At 36.2% G+C, this 25,049-nt stretch overlaps 1 protein-coding gene across 4 annotated transcripts in view; it reads left to right on the plus strand.

The window, feature by feature from the left end:
• Window positions 1-25,049, plus strand: part of Tmtc2 (transmembrane O-mannosyltransferase targeting cadherins 2) — a 352,627-nt gene that overhangs the window by 215,288 nt on the left and 112,290 nt on the right. For all 4 annotated transcript variants that reach the window (XM_069989321.1, XM_069989349.1, XM_069989340.1 and 1 more), the window contains exons 5-7: window positions 9,877-9,962; window positions 10,893-11,077; window positions 12,219-12,297. In XM_069989321.1, the coding sequence (XP_069845422.1) occupies window positions 9,877-9,962; window positions 10,893-11,077; window positions 12,219-12,297 (350 nt within the window). The remainder of the gene's footprint in view (window positions 1-9,876; window positions 9,963-10,892; window positions 11,078-12,218; window positions 12,298-25,049) is intronic.

Raw genomic sequence — 25,049 nt, forward strand, 5'->3', positions numbered from 1 at the left:
CTAAATAAAGGAGGAGAGAATGTGTGGATACTCATAATATGGATCACTAATGTGTGAGCTAAAGAAAAAGAGCATTACTAATGTTTTAGCTGAGAGGTGGGATTTAGTCTCAATGAACCAACATAGGACAAAAGAAAGATAGCTGCAAATTTTAATCTCAATTTGAGTCTTTCCAGCTGTGTTAGCAAGGCCAAGTTAACACCTCTCCCTTTCATTCTCATATCCATAATAATATTTCTTTTGCTAATTTTAAGAATAGAATGAAACAATATGGAAGACATACTATTATAAAACTATCCAGTATTAATTTTCTTTCTCACATATATTGAATACTTTTTTTATTATGAAAATACCATACAGAGGAGTTACAATTACATGGGCAAGATAATGAATATGTTTCTTATCAAGCATTGTTGCCTCCTCCTTTGTTTCCCCTTCCCATCCCTTCCCATCTCCCTATTTCCCCCCCCACCCCACTAAAGTTGTAAAGTTTGTTTTTTGACATAAAAACTTGTACATCTCATTGTTGCAATGGGTCCACCTGTATCCCTATTTAAACGATTTGTTTTTGCCCTTCCCCTCCACAAATTATACCAACATCAAATACAGTGAAAGCAGGGGTTATACCATGGGGGAGGGACATACAAAGCAACAAGGAAATTATCTTAGAAATATGTTAGCAACAATCGCATGAAAGAAAAAACATTTGATTACTTAGGTTGAGGTTCATTTCACCTAACATCAACTTATCTGACCTTTTCTGCTTGTCTCGGATATATATTAATTATTGCAAATAAGGGAAACTATGGGACCTATGTTTTTTGGACCTGGCTTGCTTCACTTAATATAATTTTTTCCAAGTCTTTCCATTTCCTAACAAATGGGGCAATGTCATTCTTTCTGATGGAGGCATAGAATTCCATTGTGTATATATACCATATTTTCTTGATCCATTCATCTAGTGAGGGGCATCTGGGTTGCTTCCATATCTTAGCTATGGTAAATAATGCCGCAATAAACATAGTTTTGTGCTGGTAGCTTTAGTATGGTCTTTTTTGTGATCGTTTGGGTAAATGCCCAAAAGTGGGATTGCTGGGTCATAGGGGAGCTCTATGTGGAGTCTTTTGAGGAACCTCCATACTGCTTTCCAAAGTGGTTGAACAAGTTTACACTCCCACCAACAATGCAGTAGGGTTCCCTTCTGTCCACATCCCCTCCATCATCTGTTGTTTAATTAGAGTTCTTGATTCTAGCCATTCTAACTGGGGTGAAGTGGTATCTCAATGTTGTTTTGATTCAATACTCATGCCTATTATTAGTTTTGGTAGAGGAAAATATAGACTGAATATAGTCAAAAGACAGACATAAAGATACTTATTCATATATTAATATACAATATAGTTCTATGAGTTGTAGATCCAATAATAATTACAACTATGTGAATTGGCTTAAGTTGCTTAACCATTTTCACTGTTGGAATTCTAGTTTAAAATGAGTACCTCTTGGAACGTATTGGGAGAATTAAAATACTAATCACCAAAAATTTTATTTAGGACCTGTCTGAGTAGAAATGTACTGACATAGAATACAAATAGTTGATTCAATTTCGTGTTGCAAATTCTGCTTCAGAAGAGAGACCTTTGAAATAAGTTCCCTATTATAGTGAAACATCACATACGTGTGTGTGTGTGTGCGCGTGCGCGCTAGCACAGGGCCTAGGAGCTGTCCTTGAGATTTTTTTCTCTGAGGTTAGCACTCTGCCATTTGAGCCACAGCTCTGCTTCAGACTTTATGGTGATTAATTAGAGATATACCCACTGTTTTCACTGTATTTGATGTTGGTATAATTTGGGGAGGGGAAGGGAAAAAAACAATGGTTTAAATAGGGACACAGGTTGACCCATTGCAACAATGAGATGCACAAGATGCTATGTTGAAAAACAGGAGGCAGGGGAGGGGGAAGGGAAGTGGGAGGTGTAGTTGAGAAGGTGGGAAGGAAGGGGATAAACAAAGGAAGAGGCAACAATGCTTGATAAGAAATATACTCATTACCTTGCTCCTCTGTACACTATTTTCACAATAAAAAACTTATTAATAAAAAAACAAAAACAAACAAGCAGAAAGGTCTCATTTTTCTTGCCTGATCTAACTTTGAACTGGAATCCTCAGATGTTAACCTCTTGAGTAGCTAGGATTACCAGTTTCCCCCATCTAAATGGTAGCTTTTTATTTTTCCTCTTTCTTTTCTTTTCTTTCTCTCTCTTTCTTTTCTTTCTCTCTCTTTGTCTTTCTCTCCTTCCTTCCTTCCTTCCTTCCTTCCTTCCTTCCTTCCTTCCTTCCTTCCTTCCTTCCTTCCTTTCTTTCTTTCTTTCTTTCTTTCTTTCTTTCTTTCTTTCTTTCTTTCTCTCTTTCTTTCATTCTCTCTTTCTCTTTCTTTTCATTGTTGTTGCCTGTACTGAGGTTTGAATTAAACACCATTAATCAGTCTGGGCATATCACTACCTCAGCTCCAGTTTTGCAAGGTGGTTTGATGAAATTCTTTTTGCTTAAGCAGAAAATCAAGTTCCTAAGAGATAATTCCCTGCATGGGGTTGGGGAGGGGGAGTGATCACATCATGGGGTGATGTGTCCACAAAACTCTGCTTTTCTGATATCCAGAGTGACTATGGGATTACCACTGACTGGGGGCTTCCAGACACCTTTTCTGGAAGAGGGGTGTCTGAAACAGGACATGGTTAAAGCTGACAGTATATATGTCATTCATTCTGATCTTTGTGCCGTCAATTATGTTGACCTTTGTGCCTTGTAGGAGGTGAGATAAGTTAGGTTTCAGAGAGAGAATCTTTGAATGACTAATATGTGTACATGCAGAATTAAACAGGACGCTAACACTTGCGAACTAAGGGCAAGGATGCCAGCTTTTTATCGCACGTTTATTTACCTCATGGACTTAAGTGAGGACTGAGTACTTATTAATAAAGTCAGTTTCGAAGAACCTGGCACAATGGAACACTTTGTAGCACGTTTCAACTTTGGGTAGCTATGTACTAGAACCAAGTGCCTTCATCTATCTAGTTTATGTGATATGGCCATGATTTTATTCTCCATCTCTTTTTCTTCTTGCAATGGAAGCACAGAGTAGAACCCACTCACCATAGCAGTGGAACATAATCTTTCAAAAATAGTATATCTTTTAATTTTTCATACAGCACACATAGTATTCAATAACCACAATAACCTACCAGTACTTTAAAATGGGTATTCATTTAAGTTATGGTTTTTCATAGCAAACATATTAAACATTATTCTTTTTTTAAATTTAATTTAATTTTATTTGTGAACATACTGTACAGAGGAGTTACAATTACATGGGCAGGATAATGCGTACATTTCTTACCAAGCATTGCAGCCTCCTCCTTTGTTTACCCTTCACATCCCTTCCCAGCCTCCCCGCTCCCCCCCAATCCCAATCCTTCTCCTTCCCCCCCCTTCTCCCCCCCCCCCCCCGCACCGACGTTGTAAAGCTCATTTTGGACATGACAACTTGTACTTCTCATTGTTGCAACAGGTCCACCTGTATCCTTAAACAACTGGTTTTTCCCCATCTCCTCCACAAGTTATACTGACATCAAATATAGTGAAAGCAGGGGTTATACTGTGGGGGAGGGACATACAAAGCAACAAAGAGATAATCTTATAAATGCGTTAGAAACACATGCATGAAAGAAAAAAACATTAAAATACACATCTAAGGGTTCATTTTCCTGACATCACATTATCTGACCTTTTCTGCTTGACTCATACATATACTAGATATTACAAATAAGGGAAACCATGGGACCTATGTTTCTTTGGGCCTGGCTTACTTCACTTAATATAATTTAAACATTATTCTTGTACATGGAAGTTAAGTATTTTAAATGAAATTCAGTAATTTGCATTTACTTCATCTCAGTGCTTTTACCCAAAAGCAATCCTATTTTTTTAAAGTCATTGTTATCAGTCTTTTTTTTTTTTTTTTGCCAGTCCTGAGGCTTGGACTCAGGGCCTGGGTGCTGTCCCTCAGCTCTTCAGCTCAAGGCTAGCGCTCTACCACTTGAGCCACAGCACCACTTCCAGTTTTCTTGTGGTTAATTAGAGATAAGAGTCTCAATAACGTTCCTGCCTAGGCTGGCTTTGAACCATGATCCTCAGATCTCAGCCTCCTGCATAGCTAGGATTAGAGATGTGAGCCACCGGAGCCACCGGTGCCCAGCTAAAAAAAATTTTTTTAATGGAGAAAATAGAGTGATTGGTTTTTGAAAAAAGAAACAACAAAAAACTATTAATAGGAAAAATCTTGTGCTTGGCCCTCAAATACAAAGTCTCTCATTCTAAGGTGAGCTGAAAGGCCCAGAAAGTATGGGAACAGAAAACACGTCCTCTGATATCTCCCATAGAGCTCAAATTCAATCACCTAGGTCTCATTGAATCTTTTTTTTTAATTGAACATCCTTCCCATTTCTTCTTCTACTTGATAATTTCTCTGAGTTCCCTTCCTTTTAGAGATGAAGTATTGAGATTAATTAACATTTTTATAACTAATACTAATGTCATTATTCCTTTGGGAAAAGAATAATAACTCAACCCACTCAGGTCTAAGAGCTTAATTTGAGAATTCCAATTTCATGTACCCAGGCACTCAAATTATATAATTTTAATTTAATATTTCAGTTCTTGAGTTGGTAGTTGCTTAGTCTCCATATTACTCAAAACTAGACAATTCATTCTCTGTGATCATTCAAATATAATTAAAAGATTTTTTCTTAAAATTCCCTGTGAGAATCGTATTTGTATTTGGTGGCTTTATATAATTAAAAAAAAACAACTGGAAGAAAAACAAACAACCTGATGTATATGACATGTTGTCAGTGGGCAAGTGGCTGACTGGCAAGTTATTAAAAAAAACAACTAAAAATAACAATCACTTAAACTGCTTAAAGCTTACAGTCATGTACATAGAAATCCAGGGATTTATAGTCACGGCCTGCTAGGGTGTTTTTAACTCAGTTTCTTGGTTTCAGTTTACTTTGTAATGCACTAGACAGCATGCTAGCCTTGAAAGCAGATTTAGTTGTAGTATTGATGACGGATCTCTGTTATTCAGCAAGGGCCTAACAGAGGGCCTGTTGCATCTGAGACAGGCTTTCTCAGCTCTCTCTCTGTGCTTCAGAAATACTGCCTTCCCCAAAATCTAGTAACTTATGTTATTTATAGTTTCTGTATTGAAAAAGGACTTCGAGTTTCATTTCACTTATTCCTAATGTGGTCACAACACAATTTTTGCTGACTATTTTATTATGGAAACAATTGTGTTGTGCTGTCTCTTCCATTTGATAATAGGGATTAAAGATTTATTTCTCCAGGTGTCTTATTATAAATATTGTTAAAACTAAGCATAAGTTTTGGAAAAGGCTGAGGAAATGAATCTGTAATAACATATCACAGTTAAATTATATAAAATCTCACTTTGAATGACTTTAGCTAACTCGCAAATTTTATTAGGAAATTTGGGTTAATGCAACATTCAAATATGAGTTCCACTCATGCTAATTAATTGCTGTTGAGAAATTTCACTTGTATAAGTTTATTGAGGGGGGACAATCAAAACTTTCAGATTTATATAGTAAGTCATGGGAGGCACAACTTCTTAGTTTTGGATTTCATATGTATTTTAAAGGAAAATCAAATGCAATTAAATTCAGAGGTATGTTTTAACTTAAGATGAATAAATACTTTCTTTTGCAATTGAACTTTAGGGATTATAAAATATTGTGTGAAGTATTGCGATTTTTGTATGTAGGCTTTGTAATCTGAATTATTTTGTTTTCTAGGAAACTGTAAGACTAGTACTAAAACCTGTTCTCAATAACACAGTCCTAATTTTCAGTTGTTCTGGCACTTCATTTTCCCAGTGCTTTCTCCTGCACTGCTCATGTCATTTAATCTTTCTGAAGACATTATTACCAGTTGTGCTGAAAAGATCAGAGAGAAGCGTGGGCCTTGTAGCTCCAGGCCTATCATCCTAGCTACTCAGGAGGCTGAGATCGGAGGTTCAGTGTTGATGATCTACATTACTAACTGTTGTTAAGTGGCTATTTCAAAAGAGACACTGGAAGAGAATGTGAGAAGTAAAATATTCTACATACGGATAGATTAAATTGACCTCACCACTTATAATTTAAAGATTGGAAAGATTGTTTTTCTCAATTTTTCAACCAAAAGGGTATTTTTAATTTGATGTTAAAATATAACATAGGCCAGTTTATCTTACTTCAATGTAACATCATGTAATATGGCTTGGTAGTACATTAAAATACGTCCCTTTTTTTTTTTTTTAAAACACACCTTTATTTAACATGTACAATACAGAAAACATATATAAACAAAGTGCAAAGTATTACTGCCACAAGCAGTAATGTGTAGAGAATCCAGAAGACTTTATTGGTGCAAAATGCAAATAAATGATGTCATTGATTTGTACAACTACATACAAGCATCTGGAGTGACTGATGAATGAAAGTATAGGTGCTCAATTGTTGCCTTGCATTTGGATTTTTACTAGTTGATTGACCTTCTACATATTACTGAACTTTTTCTCTAGCTCAAGGTTCATAGTGTATACAATGGACTTAGTGGTTAATAACCTGTGTAGTAAGATTATCATTGGAGTATTATTATATGTAAACTGCTCCACACATGGTAAGTGTAAGTGTTGTTACATTTATGGCAACTGTGGTGAAGGACCTCTATCTACATAGCCTATCTTGAATACTGTAAATAATGTTCTCTGTCAATGTGAAAGATAATAATAACAGAAGCCTGGTCTAACAGTGCTAGAAATGATCAAAATTCCACCTGAACTTCCAAAATAACACTGATTCTTTTCAGTGTTCCCAACACGTAGTAGCATTAAGCCCCCCCCCCAAAAAATGAGAGTTTAAATAAGTACGTATGGATTTAGAACTGAATAATTTTATCTCTTATTTATGGAAAGAGGGTAAAATTTAATATTGAAGAAAAAAATTGCTCCAGTTCTGGCTTTGGTTTCCTTTCTTTCAGTTTCTCTTGAATATGTGAATTGTTTTTAAATCGTGGCACATAGGAGTTGCCATTCCACAGAGCAGTTTATGAATGTAGTGTGCCTTGATCACTGTCATCCTTCCACATAAACCAGAAGTCTTTGGGTCAGCTGGGTGTCTGGATCTCTGTCATGTGGGGTGGAGGCCAGGCTGCGTGTTACTGTGTATTTTGAAGCCTCTGCCACATGATTTGTGTGATGTGAACCTTTCTTCTCTATTCTTGGGCCAGAGTGATGTTGGTCCATTGTTTTCTAGTCTGGTCATTTGTTTTCTTCTTTACCTTTCTTAGTAAGGTTGTAGGTACACAGTAGAGATGCCTCACCAAGTTCACCTTTATAGCAGCTTATTTTTAAATATATTTACGAGTTCACACTTGATGCTCAATTAACTATTTACCCAGGAAAATCAGCCATGAGAGCCATTCACTCTGACTCATCCTTTGCTGGTTTTATGCAGTTGATGTAAAGGCAGGTACTCTAAATCAAACACTGTATTTTTACACAATTCTGGAACCTAGCCTGCTGTTGGTTCCATGGAATGAGATTCCTCTAAGTCAGTGAGGACAGGATTGTGTAGGTGTGGTGATTGTACTATTTATTATTCTGTCATCCGTATGTTTTATGAATTGGGAAGTGACAGAATAAAATATGTCAGCCCAAGAGGCTAGGTACATCCGTTTGCAGGGTTTATGAGCTTCAGGCACATTGTCAGAGATCTGTACCTATCCTCTTTGTGTTCATCTTGCCTAATGGCATATTTGCCCTTTAGAAATGTAATTATGTAGAGACTAATTAGTGGGCTATTGCAGTTACTCAGGTGACTGAAAAGATAAAAAGGGCTCTGACAGAGCCATAAAGATGAACCTTCAGGGACAGAGGGGAAAGCCTTGCAAAATGAGAACCAGTGAGCTTTGGAGACTTTACGAAGCATGTCATTGTAAGTGAGGAATCAAGAAGTGATCATCAGGTTTCTGATTTTAGCAACTGAGGCAAATGATGGTGTTAATTACTAAGAAGGGTTTTTTTCCCCATCTATTTTTGGTTGTTGAATTTATGTATTTACTTATCTTTAAGTGGGATATTTTTTTCTTCAGTTTTTGGATATGTTACCTTTAAAATTCCAGTATGTTCCTAGATTCATGTAGCCCAGTCAACTCTTGAGAACAGATCTGGATATAAGCAGAGAAATCATTGCTTCAGCATTGAAAGCAGTGAACAAGTTACAGGGACTACATTGATGCATTATTTTATGAATAGAACAAGAGAACCCAGTGAAGTACCAGCTTCCTTTAAAGGATTAAATGGAGAGATACTTTCTTCTTCATTCTGTACAGGATGGTGTTAAGAATGGAAAAGACTTAGGAAGGGCTGCATTCTCAAAGCCAAGAAAAGACAGGAAGGAAGCTAAAATCATCAGTCTCAAGTACTGCAGCTAAGTGGCCAGTTCACATAAATCTCCTCTTCTTCTCTTTGAGGGATTTGAACATCGATACAATGTTTTAGAGGGAATTCTGGCAACAGGACCCCAAGGAGATTTAGGGGTAAATAGGACTTGATGTGTCACTGTCCATTCTTAAAAGAATTCTGACTTTGAAGGGAAGAACAATTAATTATGAACAGTAGTTTCAAGTTTCTGCAGGGGTATTTTCGTGAAAAGAGGCACACAAATGTTTTTATATGGTACATGTCTGTAAGATACTTACCAATTACAAGAGAAAGTGACTATGGGTAGAAAGATAGGCCAAAACAGTCATACTATTTAGGGTACAGATATGGAAGTGGACCAGGTAAACTGAGGGTACAGCTGGGGTTGGTTAAGACTGGGGATAAAGAACAAATGGAAAGGGCACCTTAAGATGCATTCTATTGAAAAAAAAACAAAAACATGATTTGAAATCCCTTTGTACAACTACTTAAAGATAATAAAAAATATATTTTATAAAAGAGAATGGGGCTAGACTAAAAGCTCTCTGTGAAAGTTCTTTTTTAACTGAGTTCAGTTTCCTGACATTTTGTTTTTCTAGACATAATTGTAATTAATTTTTATTTAGGTCATGTGGAGCAGATCTAGAAGGGCTGGGATAATGCAGGGGCTGGAATTTAAGAAGCCTCCTTGGGCGGCCAGCAGAGTCTAAGAGTCTGTAGAGAAAGACGTGTTTTACAACAGTGAACTGAATTTACACAGTATTCTGAAATTCAAGCTTACTTGACTACATCTAAGTAGCACATAAATAGCAGTATAGATGGCCTTCAGTCCTTTGTTCCTTTATAGCATCTGATTAAATTCTGTCTCTCTCTTTGTTGTTGACCCAGACTGTCTTTTGCCTTTCGGAGAGTCGTGGACAAATATTTCCTAAGCAGCAGCTAGTGAGGGAGGCAGCTCATGTTTCCCTGTGTATATCATTGTCTTAGACAGCTTTCCTTTGTAATAGTGATGAGAAAATGTGCATGCTCCTCAAAGAAATCCAGGTGGTTAGTAACTCTAGTGGGAGAGGAGGGTGGCTAGGAGGGGAAAGTTCAGGGGAAGGGGAAGATCTGGTGGGGGAAGGGAAACTTCTTAATATTTTCCAATGGGACATGAATGCAACGGATAGCTTCATCATCTCTCCTGAAGAGTTGCTTCTTTCTATTTAGAGTTTATTTGGATAGAATTTTCACTGCTAACCATTTTTTAATTTTAGAATATGAAGTCACACATTGTAGTTTTGTGTATAGTAATGGAGTCTTGTCTCCGGATTTCTGTTGTTCTCATGCAGAGGGCTACTTCTCCAGGAGAATAGCAGGTTTGCAGAAGCATTACATTATTACAGATTGGCCATTGGGAGCAGGCCTACCCTGGCTTGTAAGTACGAGTCAAGTTTTGAATTTTTAAAATGTTTTTATTGTGAAAATATGGTATAGAGGGGTTACAATTACATGAGCAAGGTAATGAGTACATTTCTTATCAAGCATTGTTACCTCCTCCTTTGTTTACTCTTCCCATCTCCCCCCCAAAGTTGTAAAGTTCGTTTTTCGACATAACGACTTGTATATCTCATTGTTGCGATGGGTCCACCTGTATCCCTATTTAAACAATTTGTTTAAAAAAATTTTTTTTTTCCACTTGTGAAGCTTACCTTTGGGACATGGGGCCTCACAGAGAAAATGTGATGTTACTTTATTTTCTTTTTCCTTTTTTTGTTTCTGTTTTTGTTTTTTTAAAAATTGAGGCTCTTTCTCTGAGCCTCTTTGTGCCCAAGCTAGTGCTCTTGAGCCACAGCACCACTTCCATTATTGTTTTTGTCTGTTTTGAGTATTTTATTGGAGAAAATAGTCTCACAGGGACTTTTCTGCCTGGGCTGGCTTCAAACAGCAATCCTTAGATCTCAGCCTCCTGAGTAACTAGGATTACAAGCATGAGCCACCAGTGCCCAGTTTTACTGATGAATTTCTTAACCATTATATTTCAATTCCACATTTTGATTCCATCTCCTTTTCCTTAAAAAAAAAAAGTACTATTTTCCAATAGCTGTAACTTTGACTCAACTAGATTTTAAGCTGAAAAGTATTTGGAGTTCGGTGGAAGCAGAGAATATTTTATTAGCATTTGCAGGGATAATTGGTTCCCTTCTGCCATTGTGAATCTCATAAGTATTTGTTCCATACATATTTATTTCTTATTTCATTATTTAAATCAGCAGAGTTACTAAAGCAAAGCAAAGGGCGCTATAGTTTCTCTAGAGTGTCTATCATCATCTCATCCTTCTATTTCTTTCTACTTTTCCCTCCTCAGCTGCGTATTTAAACACTGGCATTATTCTGATGAACCAAGGAAAGACAGAAGAGGCCCGGCGGACCTTCCTCAAGTGTTCAGAGATCCCAGATGAGAATTTAAAGGACCCTCATGCACATAAGAGCTCAGTGACCAGCTGTCTATATAACCTGGGGAAACTGTACCATGAGCAAGGACACTATGAGGTCTGGCAACATCTTCTGTTTGTTTCTTTTTCTCATTCAGTCTCAGTGTTTTCTAGCCTATAGCCTCTTGGCAGGGCCTTTACTGGCCTTTGAGAACCTAGTATGTGTTTACATGAAAAGGCTTTCTTGATCAAATTTGTTTGGAAAAACAACAATAACAACAACAAACTTCTACAAATAAATATTCAAGGTTATTTTTTGTGATTTTTCCTCCCGTGGCTTTTTCAGAGCAATTGTATTGTGACTATTCAAGGAAGAGAAGTTGCAATGCATTACTGCCCAAGTTTATCTTCTCAACATTTCTTTGATTTTTATGACCCAAGACACAGTTTCTATAGTTGTTACCTTATCCTAGTGGTTGATACTTTAAAATGTCTCTATTGTTTGTATTCTAGGACTATCATTTGGTACAACCTATTTCTCTTCATTCCTTTTAAAACTATAATGAAATAGTTATATAAATGTATGCCTATATACATATACCTGCTAAAGATTGGGTAATGAGCATAACAAAATGTCATCCACTAAGTTGTTCTCTCTTGTACAAGAAAGCATGCCTATATGTGACCCTCTTGCCTTTCTCCTTCAAATTTGCCCCTGCTCTGACCTGACCAGCCTTACCCCTGCATGTTCTCACACAGCAAGATAAGACAGCACTGTCATAAAAAGATGAAGATACAAATTTGAAAATAATTTCTCATCCTTTCAGTGGGTTTCAGCAGTTAAAATATTTGTTTGCTTGCATTTTATTAAATCTCACTGAGTTGTTCGAGTTAAATATCTCTAGACTTTAGATGATTAATGAACAACTTCCAAGTATGAATTTTTTGGTACCATTCCATTGACTTGTCTGTGTGGACTGCAAAAATATATATATTAAAAGAGCATTGCTAACATTCAGTTCTGCTAAACTAGATTTTTCTATGGCATTCTTCACTGGGCTGAGTTTTCATTTGTGAAATTAAGGCAGCATGCTCGCGGGACAGCTCAATTATGTTGCACTAGTGAACCATTTAGAAATGACAATGGATAGTTTTAAGTGTGGAAGAATTTGTTATTGTCTTACTTTCAGTGAATGTCTCTGTACTTTGGTGAAGATTTATCTGTTTTTTATTTGTTTGTTTTTGTCTTCTTAAATTAGGAAGCCTTGAGTGTATATAAAGAAGCAATTCAGAAAATGCCAAGGCAATTTGCTCCACAAAGCCTGTATAACATGATGGGTAAGCAAAACATTACTGTTTTCCTTGATACTTAGAGGCCTATGGAGAAGTGAGAACCTGTGCTTATGTTACATGACAGTAGTACTCATAAACAATCCTTGTTCATGTTTCAGCATCACGTTCAAATTCTGACAGAGGGTATTTGTGCTGACATGAGAAATTCATGCATTAGCCAGGAATTACCAGTACAGTGTCCAGGTCTTAGAATTACTGCAACCGGCTCTCAAAATCATTTGGATTCCAAAAATTAGCTAGGCTTTAGAGAATGAAAAGAGAATTATTGTGTACATATGTATACATTTTCTCTTATGCTTAGGGTGACATAAAGTACATATTCATTTCAATATATTCATCAAATTCATGTTATTTTCTTCATGAGAAAATTCTCAACAGTAACCCTGCAGTGATACAAAAACTCATGAATTTTGGTACATAGGAAAGATGAGGCGAACAGAGCGAATTTCTGTGTCTTTCACTGATCAGGCCTTAGATCACAGTATGTTTTTTCAGAGTAATACTTGAAGTAAATGGAGATGGTGAAGACGTCAAATATGCTATTATAAGTATCCTTTTTTCTGTGTCAACAAAGTCATTTAAATCTCTTACTCTGTCAGGACATAAGTAAATATAAAGAATGAGTTTTTCTAAGTGCAATAGTGGAAGAAGTAGAAACTCTCAAAGAATTCCTGCCATCTGTGGTTAGTTTTTGACTATCTTCTAGGCAATTGCTCTCAAGGCAGCTAAAGGTGGGCATGACAAAATCACCTGTTCAGCATGTGACAGTTGGAAAAATATTTCTAAATTTTAAGATACCTGCTGATGTGTTAGCATAATGGTTTCTGATGACACAGGGAAGAGAAGGTGACTTTGATCCTTAAAACCACGTTTTCTTTTTCTTTTGTTCTTTTCTTTTTCTTCACAGTACAAATTACAAACTAGTATCTTTCCTTGTCATTAAACCCAATAGGTCATTTAATATCTATTGGCCTTCTTCATCCATATAAAATAAACGAGATTAGACTACACAACCTCCAGGATTGAATTACATGTGTTAATCCTATGATTTGAGTAGTTTAGTAATAGCTTCATCACTTATATAGGTGAAAAAAAGAAGCTGCAAATTTCTTTAAAACTAGGAATCATATAACTGCAAGCATATTCATGTTGTTTTTGTTTTGTAAATTACAAGTAATTTAGAAATAGAGATAGAGTAAGACATGGTATGTTTGTAATCTCAGGAAATGATCCTTGATAAGAGGTTAATAATTTGTGTAGCCTACCCCTGGTTTGCCTGTTCTGCAATGGAATGTTTTAACGCTCATAAGTAGAAAAGACATTGGAAAATGCTTGTTGTTTTCTCTTGATATAACTACTCTAAGATAAAGTCTAACTTCAGCAAACATACTTCTGCTTTTAAGTTTTTAAAACAAAGCATTTTACTATACAACATTTTACCATCCATCAATCACATGAATTTAAATGTACATGTGCTGAAAGGCTTGTGCTTAGTGTGAGTGTATTTATGATTAGAAGTGACCTTACTATTTTATCTATCTATCTATCTATCTATCTATCTATCTATCTATCTATCTATCTATCTATCTATCTACCTATCTATCTATTTATTGTCTATTATGGGGCTTTTACTCAGGGGCCTGGGCACTGTCCCGGACCCTCTTTGTGCTCTAGGCTAACACTCTACCACTTGAGCCACAGCTCCACTTCCAGCCTTTTCTGAGTAATTTATTAGAGATAAGAGTTTCGAGGACTTTTTTGTTTGGGCTGGTTTGGAAATATGACCCTCTGATCTCAGCCTCCTGAGTAGCTTGGATTACAGGTATGAGCCACCTTTACCTGGCACCTCTCTATTTCCCGCCCCTCTCCTCCCCCCCTCTCTCCCCCTCTCCCCCAGTTGTAAGGCTTGAACTCCCGGCCTGGCCTGGGCACTGTCCCTCAGCTCTTCACCTCAAGGCGAGCAGTCTACCACTTGAGCCACAGCACCACCTCTGTTTTTCTAGTGGTTTATTGGAAATAAGAGTCTCAAGGACCTTCCTGCTTGGGCTGGCTTTGAGATCTCAGCCTCCTCAGTAGCTAGGATTACAGGCATGAGCCACGGGCGCTTGGCCTCCTCTCTATTTTAATACTAAATGTTTTTATATCAAAAGGAATACTGAAGGGATTGAATAGGGACTTTATGATTTTATTTTTGCAATAGTACTTGGGAATTGCCTATTCCCAATTTTCCTCGATTATCAAAATAGACATCTTTCCTTATATTATAATAGGGCTGTGAGATCCTTGGCAAGAGAATGCATGTGGTATCTTAATTATTAATGCAGAATGGTGATTTTCACCATAGTTAACTGATTTAGGAAAATTCATTCAATTATTTTATGTAAATAAATTGGATTGGAAATTGAGCTGGTACCTTGGGACCTCTCTCCATCCTGTGGCTATGCAAATACACAGGGGCTACAGGCAGCAAAAGATAAGAATGTCCTTGGGATAAGTGTTTAGTCCTTGTCTTACAGTCTGTTATGGTAGGAGGTGGTTGCTTTGTTCTGAGAAGCACCCTCACAATTTCTTAGAGGAAGATCCTAATGTAATTTTAAATACAAGATTTCTTCTATAATTATGATGGCTGCCTTATATTTAATCTTATATGAAGATCTATCAGCTGATCAGGTTTTATCTTTGCAATTGCTCAGGACACTATAATTTTCTCAGAGAGGGAGTTCACCTCCTAATCACATGGGTTAAATCCTGTAAGTGTTTGCTTTAACTCCTAACACATTTTGATTACCCTCCATTTGACAAGGAAAAAAAAAATGGACTAGGAGATAAGATGCCCTACCAGTTCATCAGTTTCATTAGTCTGTCAGCATGTGCTGATTATCCTATCAAGTTTATCAACAGCCTTGAATGTGTTTTCTAATTTGCACATTTACATATTATTAGTGCCCTTTAGGGATCAATGATGGATTATAATGTCTGGCTAGATAGAGTCTGCAAGTGCTCATTTTTCTTATGTCTCATTTACTTACCCCTTTAGGACCACTAACCCTAAGTACTTGTGTGTATTTTTATGTTACACAATCACAAGTACTTTTTTTTTTTCCACGTTCTGTTTTTTCCTTTTCCTTGGAGGTTAGACAGAAGGAAGGAGTAAGTGTGAAATAAATACAGATTTGAATCTTTATTTTTAGTTAATAAATGAACTGCAGTTGCTTTTTAAAAAGCACTCTGTTTTTTAAAAATTTCTTTCCTTTTGAACATTTATGAAAAACTTCATTCATGACTGTGTGCTATATGCCAGTTCATTGATCCCGAAACTCAAGTGAGCATATTTTCTCCATTGGCATATTAATGAAACCAAGTCTGGTTAATTTATCTCTCAACTTAATTCTTCTCTGTTTTATTTTGAGGCATTTTTTATTATCACAATTTATAAGTAAGCAACAATCATATAACAATTTATGCCAAGTTTGCTCCTGACTCCATAGAATTGAGATGTTTGAATAATTAGCTGAATTAGAACTATGGAACTTGAACTACAAACAATCAGATCTAATATAAAACAGATCCTGAATATTGCTTTATGAACAAAAAATACATATTTTTACATAAGTTCTTGTGATTGATAGTACATAAGATATTAAACCAACTCACAGTATTAGTGTGAAAATGGTTCCTAACCAGTTGTGTGACTTTCATTCTGTGGAATTGGGCTAACTCTTGAGAAAAGTTGTATTAAGTGACAACAGACCCTAACATATTTTAAATGGTCTCTGAAGTACGATAGCCTGGGTTCAGATTATGCCTTTGATACTAGCTGAGCATAAGAGAGGAAAACACTTCCTGGAACCCTCAGTTTTCTTGTATGCAAAAACTAAAATAGTATGGAAGTGGCTCTGTGGCTCACGTGTTAGAGTGCTAGTCTTGAACACAAAGTGACACAAGGACAGTGCCCAGGCCCTGAGTTTGAGCCCCACAAATAACAACAGCAACAACAACAAAACTAAGATAGTCATATTATTTTGAGGTTGATTAGAATAAGCGAGGTAAAGCATATCAGCCAAAATGTCTGTGACCTTCTGGTATCACCTTCATCATTTCTGTGGGGCTTTTATCCTGTAATAGTAGATGATTATATCTTCTATCAGTTCTTTTTTTAAATTTAATAGAACAAATATAATAACTCCACAGATAAGGTATTTGTGATCGCCATGGTCTTGCAGTCACCCAAGTACAACAGGGATTCTAAACAGTCAAACAATCCTCTGCCTTTTCTGGAATTGTTGCATTTTTCTCTCCAGGCTTTTTTCCCCCTCTTCTCACAATTTCTTTCAGCAGCCAAAATCAAAATGATGCTTTTATCATCATGTACATTAGCTAAAATTGAAACAGCATACTCAGCTAATGACAGTTCATTTAATTCCATTGATAGAGGGTTTCCATTACATTAAAACTTTCATGTTTAGGTTAGAATTTCTTCTCTTTTTAAAATTTTCTGTCAGGGTCTATATATATTTTTTTTCTATTCTTAGTTAAAATTATTCATTATTCCAATGGCTCTTATAGATATTCATTAAATCACATATATTCTCTTATTCTTATATATTTTAGATATATTTTGACCTGTGGAGTACTAAAGAAAACTCATATTTTAACATTTCTCAAACTTAATCTGGTATTTTCAAGATAGAAAATTATTACTCAACAAGCGAGTTCCTCTGTTCAGGGCCACACTTTTTGTTGTTGTTGTTGTTGTTGTTGGTTGTGGGACTTGAACTCTGGGCCCCACTGCTGTCCCTCAGCTCTTCAGCTCAAGGCTAGCTCTGTACCACTTGAGCCATAGCACCACTTCCAGTTTTCTGGTGGTTAGTTAGAGATAAGCGTCTCATGGACTTTCCTGCTCAAGATGGCTTTGAACCTCGATCCTCAAATCTCAGCCTCCTGAGTAGCTAGGATTATAATCGTGAGCCACTGGTGCCAAGCTGCAGGGTCACACTTTTTTGTTTCAGCATACCGTTTAACTAGAAAGGTCAAATATCTACAGGATTGTGGTTTTATCTTAAATACATTAGATATGAATATATAAAATTTTTAATGAAAGGTCATTTTTTAACACCTTTAACTTCCTTGATGTTTGTTTTTGCTTCTGATCTCTAATTCAGCATTACATACCCTAAAGGATTATAGAAAACTAAATTAAGCTGTAACTTCCAATTATTTTTATCAGTGTGAGCTTTTCCAATCCCAGAGGTCATTTTAAGCCTATTTACTATTTAAAATAAAATTACTCAGCTTTCTTAATGCAAAGTAATTGTTTGGTTTAATTATACAAATGATTTAGGCCATTTCATCTTAGTAATATATCTTGAGAGCAAAACAGTATAATTGGTGGTATGGAGAAAGAAAGAATTTAGGTTTACTCACTGCTCATTGCATTCTATAGTCACATAATATACCTTTTGGAAGGAAAAAATCGTATATTTTAAAGTCCTAGGTGCTACAGGAAGGATAGAGTAGTGGTGGTGGTGTGAAATAATAATAGTCAACATAGAGCCTTCCTGTACAGATCTTTTTAGGAAATTTCACAATCAGTCCAGAATTCTTTTCTGACTAACTTCTGTAAGAAACTACTGATATAGGAAATGGAAAACTATAATACTAATCTTGAGAATATTTTATCTCTTTTTGTGTGGGCTGTGTTATGGTGACTGAACCAAACCAAACAAAAAGAATGACAATGGCTTTCTGATTTCTAAGATGATACTACTATCACAACTTTCATACATATTAATATTTTCCTGTTTTCTAAAGAAATGAAACCTTATCAGTAACGTGAAATTATTGTAGGGAAAGAATACATTTATTTTTTTCTAGTAGACTTACATAATAATGCATTTCTGCTCTTTTCTTTGTTTTACTATTATTATTATTAGTAGTAGTAGTAATAGTAGTAGTAGTAGTAGTAGTAGTAGTATTTTGTCAGTCGTGGAGCCTGAACTCTGGGCCTGTGCGCTGTCCCTCAGCTCTTCAGATCAAGGCTAGCACTCTACCACTTGAACCACAGCACCACTTCTGGCTTTTTCTGCGTATGTGGTGCTGAGGAATTGAACCAAGGGCCTCATGCATGCAAGGCAAGCACTCTACCACTGAGTCACCCTTCCAGCCTTGCCATTATTTTCATAATAGACTTTCGGTACTCTGGATGGTTCCTTATTTTGCTTTTTCATTTTATATGCATCCCTTTTACTTTCAAGTCTCAGCTCAATGTGCAAAATCCATTTTCTTCCATAAGCCTTCAGCTAACACATATAGTACTGAGTTAAAGCTTGAAATTCAAAAAAACTGATTATATTCTCTGGTAGGGAGACATCTTTCGATTTACACTACTACAGATTTGAGTATTGTGCAGTCATGTTGGACCATTCACAGAGAACTATAAAAGAAGCATGTGAGAAACACACTTAGCTTAGCAGAACAATTTTTGTATAAATTTCCAAGTTCTATTTTGTGAAGGGAAGATGTAAGATTAAAAAAGTTACTTGTCATAAATGGCTACTAGTGATCCGTAAAGGTTCATTACTATTATTTTATAGGGAATTAGCAGAGAGGTGCCCTGTGCAGCTTCAAAAAGAAAAATAGAAGGCAAATGTTTCCATACTGACTCATTTTTAAATATATATATTATATTCTGAGATAGAATGAGTGTAGAAGAAGTCCACATCTCCCTGGCTTCTGCAAACTATGTGGTTTAGCTGATTCATGTATTTTGGTTACTTTGGTCTGTGTTTAGCTGATTCATGTATTTTCGTTACTTTGGTCTGTACGTGACAATGCTAAGATGTTCTAAGAGCTATTCTTCATTTTCCCATGCCTCCTGTTCTTCCAACAATTGCTCAAGGCATTTAGCACACTCACTGTGAAAGAACTGGTTTTTAACTCAATGAGATTTGAACCTCACATCATGTAAGTGTGGAAGTATTAACACTCCATCAGTCTTAAGCTTTTTATACCACCTGCTTCCTTTTCTGAGTTCCGGTGTTTTTCCTATGATTGCTTCCATTGCCACCCTTGAAAATCAGTGTGTCATTCCCACAGTAGAGTCTGACCATATAACTGGATTAGTCATTAATCCGTGTAACTCCTGAAAGTATATTCGCTTTTAATTTTTAAGATTAGTGTTTCTATTTCAATTTCATTTTTCCATCATCAGAAAGGCCAAGACTAGGAAATAGATGCTAGGTAGTTCACTGGGTTCAGAAAGACAAACTGTAGATTTGCAATATTTTAGAAATTCACTTCGTACAATAAATAGCTAACAATCAAGGGAAATCATGATCATTTTGGCTATGTATCAGAAAGAATGATTACATAAAATTTCAGAGTACAAATCTCTGTATTTTTCACCTTCTATAACGTCATTTCTCATTATAAATCTGCACTGGTTTAAGTTTCAGGTGTGTGTGTGTGTGTTTCCACCAATCCTTGGTGTAACCTTTGCGTTATGTGCTGTTGGGGTTCAGACCTTAATTTGCTAGGCATTAGTCTACATACTACAAAGGGCAGCATCCAGTTCAGTTGTATTAAATAGGTAATATATTTTGTTTAAAGTTTCAATTAAACTGAGGGCCAGAAGATATATAGTCCCTGTGGGGAGTCTGAACAGTTGAATGTCAAAAGTAGGGCTGCCTAAGGAGCATGCGGAGGTCTGCCTTTCCTGGAAATATGATCTGAGACAGTTGATTGTATTTCATTGCTATTAAAACCACACCAGCCCACCTGTTACATTAATTCATACTTTTGCCAGTTTTGTGGTCAAGGGAAAGAATGAAGCTTAAGAACTTTATTTTAAAATTGAATTATAAAGAAATGAATATACTCAAATTATTACCTAATTGTATCTTTCTTATTCTCTGATTCCCAAGTAGTTACAAATGTGTTCTCTTTGAAAAGTCTATCCTCTAAACGTTTGCTAGAAATAAATGAGAAAATCATAGATGTTTTCATGTTTTGTTGGATAATAGCCATGGAGTGGATCTTTTAGCCATAGGAAATACAGATTGGGTGTCTTCAGAAAATTGAAGGGATGGTTTATTACACCTGGGAAATTTATTAACTAGATATTAAAATCTGCCATTCTAAATGACATCAACTTTGATGTCACTTCATTAAATGACCATCATTATATGGAAGAAGTTTTTGTGTTAAAGAATAGAATCTTGAAAGTTAGTATCAAGGAAATGAGAAATTTTTACTGGACACATTTACAATAGACAACTGCAGAAGTAGGAATTTCATATCTCTCCACTGGTCAGTCATAATGATCACAACTGACCATTCTAAGTCTTATGTGAATGGGAAGATTCAGAAATGAAGATTCCAAAACCCAGGGACCATTATTTTATTTCTTTTTTTTTTTCTTGTGAAAATACCGTACAGAGGGGTTACAATTACATGAGCAAGGTAATGAGTTCATTTCTTATCAAGCATTGTTGCCTCCTCCTTTGTTTCCCCTTCCCATCCCTTCCCATCCGCCCTCCCCGGCTCTATTCGCCCCCACCACGACCCCCCCCCCCACACACCATTGTTTTAGTACTCAGGTTTGGCGCAGCCAATTATATGTCCAATTCTGGGGACAGCTATATAATTGTTCTGAAGGGTGTGATCAAATAGTAACAGACTGAGCGGGAACTCAACAAGGCCTGCAGTCTCGATTCTCCTTGGCCTTTCTGTGTAACATCTTTTCCGCATTTTATGGAGCAGGGAGTGAGAGTCTCCGAGGAAGTAAAGAGAGTGGAGAAATGCACCTTTCAAGGGGTATGTTTTACTTGTTTCTCTGAGAAAAATTATATGATCCACCATAGGAAAGAGAAATTGGACTTTTTGTTGGTGTGTAGAGGGAGAGAGGGTAGAAGACTAGACCACTGGAAAAAGAAAGACCTTACATCTAAGGTTCTTTCAATCCCTTCAGTCTAAATACTCAGTATACCCCAAAGTTTTACTTCTGGATTCTGAGACTGAAGTGAAATAATAGAAATTAAGTTAAATAAAATACATTACCAATTCAGTGGGCTTTGCTGAGTGTGTATTTATGTCTGGTTTTCCTAATAGATGGAAATGTTGTTTTCCACATAAAAATCTCATTTTACTTTCCAAATGAGCTGTTATTTAGTTCTAATTTTATCTACATTGATAGAAACCATTGCCTTCTTCAAAGTGAATGAAGGATGAAAATAGAGCATGCAGTGTTTTGTTCAAGAATGGATGTTGTTTTCACCAACATGTTAATTATAGAAATGGGATTTTGTGAATTGTTGTAGATTTTACCCTCAAGTATTCATTAGAAGTAGAGTGAATTTAAAAATTTCTGGTATAGGCCACATGCTGGTTCATGCCGTAATTCTAGCTACTAAAGAGGCTGCTATCTAGAGGATTGCATGCATTTAAAAGCCAGCTGAGCAGAAAAGTACCAGCAACTTCCTGTCCAAATTAACCATCAAAAATCAGGCTGGGGAATGGTTCAAATGGTAGTGCCAACCATGCAAGTGAAATGAGTGGTCTTTGGACTCTGAGTTCAAACCTGGTACTGACAAAATAAATTTTTTCTATGCCTTTATAATGAGCATTAATATAGCACCTTGTATTTAAACCATTCATTCATTGTTTATTGGAGACATATCACTGGATATAAGAACCTACCTTAAATAAACCACTTTAAAATTTATACAAAACAGAAAGATCTTCCATGCTACATTTTTTTTACCCAGTTGACTTTTCCTGTTATCTCTTCTATTCCTATATCTCTAACTGCTACTCTTCATTCATTTCCAGTCCACCACATTTATTCTTTCCTTTTCCTTCCTGTGCAGTAAACCTTGTTTCTTTTTCTGAGCTAAAATTAGCATATCTTTATGTGTTACTGTTTCTTAAGTATTTCAATAGTATTAATCCAATTTATTTATTTCATTCTCATCCTAAAGGGGAAAATATACATTTGAGGAGAAAGAATCTTATTCCCACAGTACACACACACACACACACACACACACACACACACACACACACACACACACACACACACACACACACACACACACACACACACACACACACACACACACACACACACACAGAGAGAGAGAGAGAGAGCATCTTCTTTCTTTATCTTTGGAAATTTTTGAGCATTTACTAGGATTTGCTCTAACATTTGTGCATTGATTATTTTAGTGATTTATTTCCTTGTAAGCATAAAAGAAATTGATTAGCCTGAAGAACTTCAGGACCCAAAGTTGCAATTAGAGTAATACTATATTGACACAAGCTCTTGGCTTCTTCCCAAGTTAAATTTTGATGGTACATCACACTTTTTTGTTTTTGTTTAAATAGCCTCACTCCAGCACTAACATTCACTGAAGTTTAACCTGTTTCTTGATGGTTAGTGCTTCTACCTAATGAAACACATATTCAGTTTTCTTTGCATTTCCTTTATGTGATTTGCAACAACTACTCAGGCTTCAAGGGACTTCTTAAATTTAGTGTTACACAACTTGGTAAAGAATTGAGTGTTGAACTTTTTCATAACTCATTTCAGCCCATGTTTTACTTTACTTCTAATCCTTCCATCGCAATAGAAGTTTTAATTATTGCAGTCTGTTATCAGACAGCAACTGACATTTCCTATAACCCTGTGCATTTTTCTTCATCTTTTCTTTCACAACAGCCATTGATGATTTCTGAACCAATGTGTCTGGAGCAGCTGTACTGTGTTATTTCCCTAAGAAAAAAGATTAAAATGGAAATATCAGCGATTCACAGAATCTGACAGCTAAGAGCTACAGCACATTTGTGACAGAAATACATTGAAAACAAAAACCAGACTCCTTGATGTTTCAGTGTTAATATTAAGACTGAACTAAGAAGTGAGAATTAAAATCACAGCAAGTTAAACTTCTCATACAATGTACCTTGATGTCAAATTATTCTGACTACTGCTTCTGGAAAATGGAGTTACTTGAAGATTTCTTTTTAATGACTTATGTAGTAAAAATGTGACATCTAATTAAAGTCATACAGAACATGATCAGTTATTTATCAGTTAGAGAGGGGCTTCCAGATTTAGGTTAGGCATCAAATGAAGAGATGAAAGATGCTGTGTCTGAATTTGTGTATGTTGTGGTGTAATTTAGGATCAGCAGAATTATAATTGTCAGAGTAGGCCTTAATAGCTGCTTGAAAATGAGAGTAGACATTTGAATAAAAAATAAAGACTTGAAGCCGGGCGCTGGTGGCTCACGCCTGTAATCCTAGCTACTCAGGAGGCTGAGATCTGAGGATCGCGGTTCAAAGCCAGCCCGGGCAAGAAAGACCGTGAGACTCCTATCTCCAATAAACCACCAGAAAACCGGAAGTGGCACTGTAGCTCAAGTGGTAGAGCGCTCGCCTTGAGCTGAAGAGCTGAGGGACAACGCCCAGGCCCAGAGTTCAAGCCCCACGACCGACAAAAAAAAAAAAAATAAAAAAAATAAAAATAAAAATAAAGACTTGAATAGTAATATGCTTTTTTTACAAATTGAATTATCAGTTTTAATGCAACATCAATAAAAATTCTAAAAATTTTATTCAAAAATTTGAAAAAAGAGACTAATGTAATCTGACAGAATTAGCAGGGCAATAGATCTATGTAACTTAAAGAACATTATCTCATGAGACGTACTCTACTTATTTAAAATATGAAAATAAATTAGAATGATAATGTTACATTAGTATAAGAATAGGAAATCAGGTGAATAAGAGAAACAGATATAAACCTATGTAAGCTTTTGCAGATAGTAAATGTTGGATTAAATATTGACAGAAGGATTTTATTTGGTAGTATTGGAGCATGAACTCTGCTTCACAACTTGTTAGACATGACCACTTTAGCTTTACCTTCAGTCTTTTTTTAGCTCTATTTTTATAAGTAGAATCTTGTACTTTAAGCCCAGAACACAGCCTCAGATCATAATTCTCTTATCTATGGCCACCCATATAGCTTGGACCATAGTCCCATGACACTATGCTTTGAGATGAATTTGTTTTTGCCTGGACTATCCTTCAACTGTGATCCTCCAATTTCTCCTTGGGTCTACTGCCTGAGGGACCTCAGGAAATTGTTGCTATAAAAGTTGATATAGGGGGCTGGGAAGGTGGCTCAGTGGTAGAGCGCTTGCCTTGCATGCCTGAGGCCCTGGGTTCGATTCCCAAGCACCACATAAGCAAAAAGAAAAAAGCCGGAAGTGGGCGCTGTGGCTCAAGTGGTAGAGCGCTAGCCTTGAGCTGAAGAGCTGAGGGACAGCGCCCAGGCCCAGAGTTCAGGCCCCATGACCGGACCCAAAAAAAAAAAAAAAAAAAAAAAAAAGTTGATATAGGTTAACTTACCTTTTTTATAACAATAAAATTCCTCCTTCATTCAATATGGCAAAATACATTTCTTAGGAAATTAGTAGTTAATTTTACTACTGAAAATATAATAAACAAAGAAAATGCCTATACTCCCATGACAGAAGAGTTTTGGAGCCTATAAAAGACACAAGTAATTTCACTACTATATGTTTATTCCAAGGTTATAATATAAAATGTAGTTTAGAAAAATATAACTAGCTGAGTGCCAGGGGATCATGTCTGTGATGATAGCTACTCATGAATGTGAGATCTGAGGACTGCAGTTCAAAGCCAGCCTGAGCAGGAAGATTCTGAGACTT

Source organism: Dipodomys merriami, unplaced genomic scaffold (assembly GCF_024711535.1).
Source record: "Dipodomys merriami isolate MVZ:Mamm:240054 unplaced genomic scaffold, mDipMer1.0.p SCAF_10, whole genome shotgun sequence".
Classification (NCBI taxonomy): domain Eukaryota; kingdom Metazoa; phylum Chordata; class Mammalia; order Rodentia; family Heteromyidae; genus Dipodomys; species Dipodomys merriami.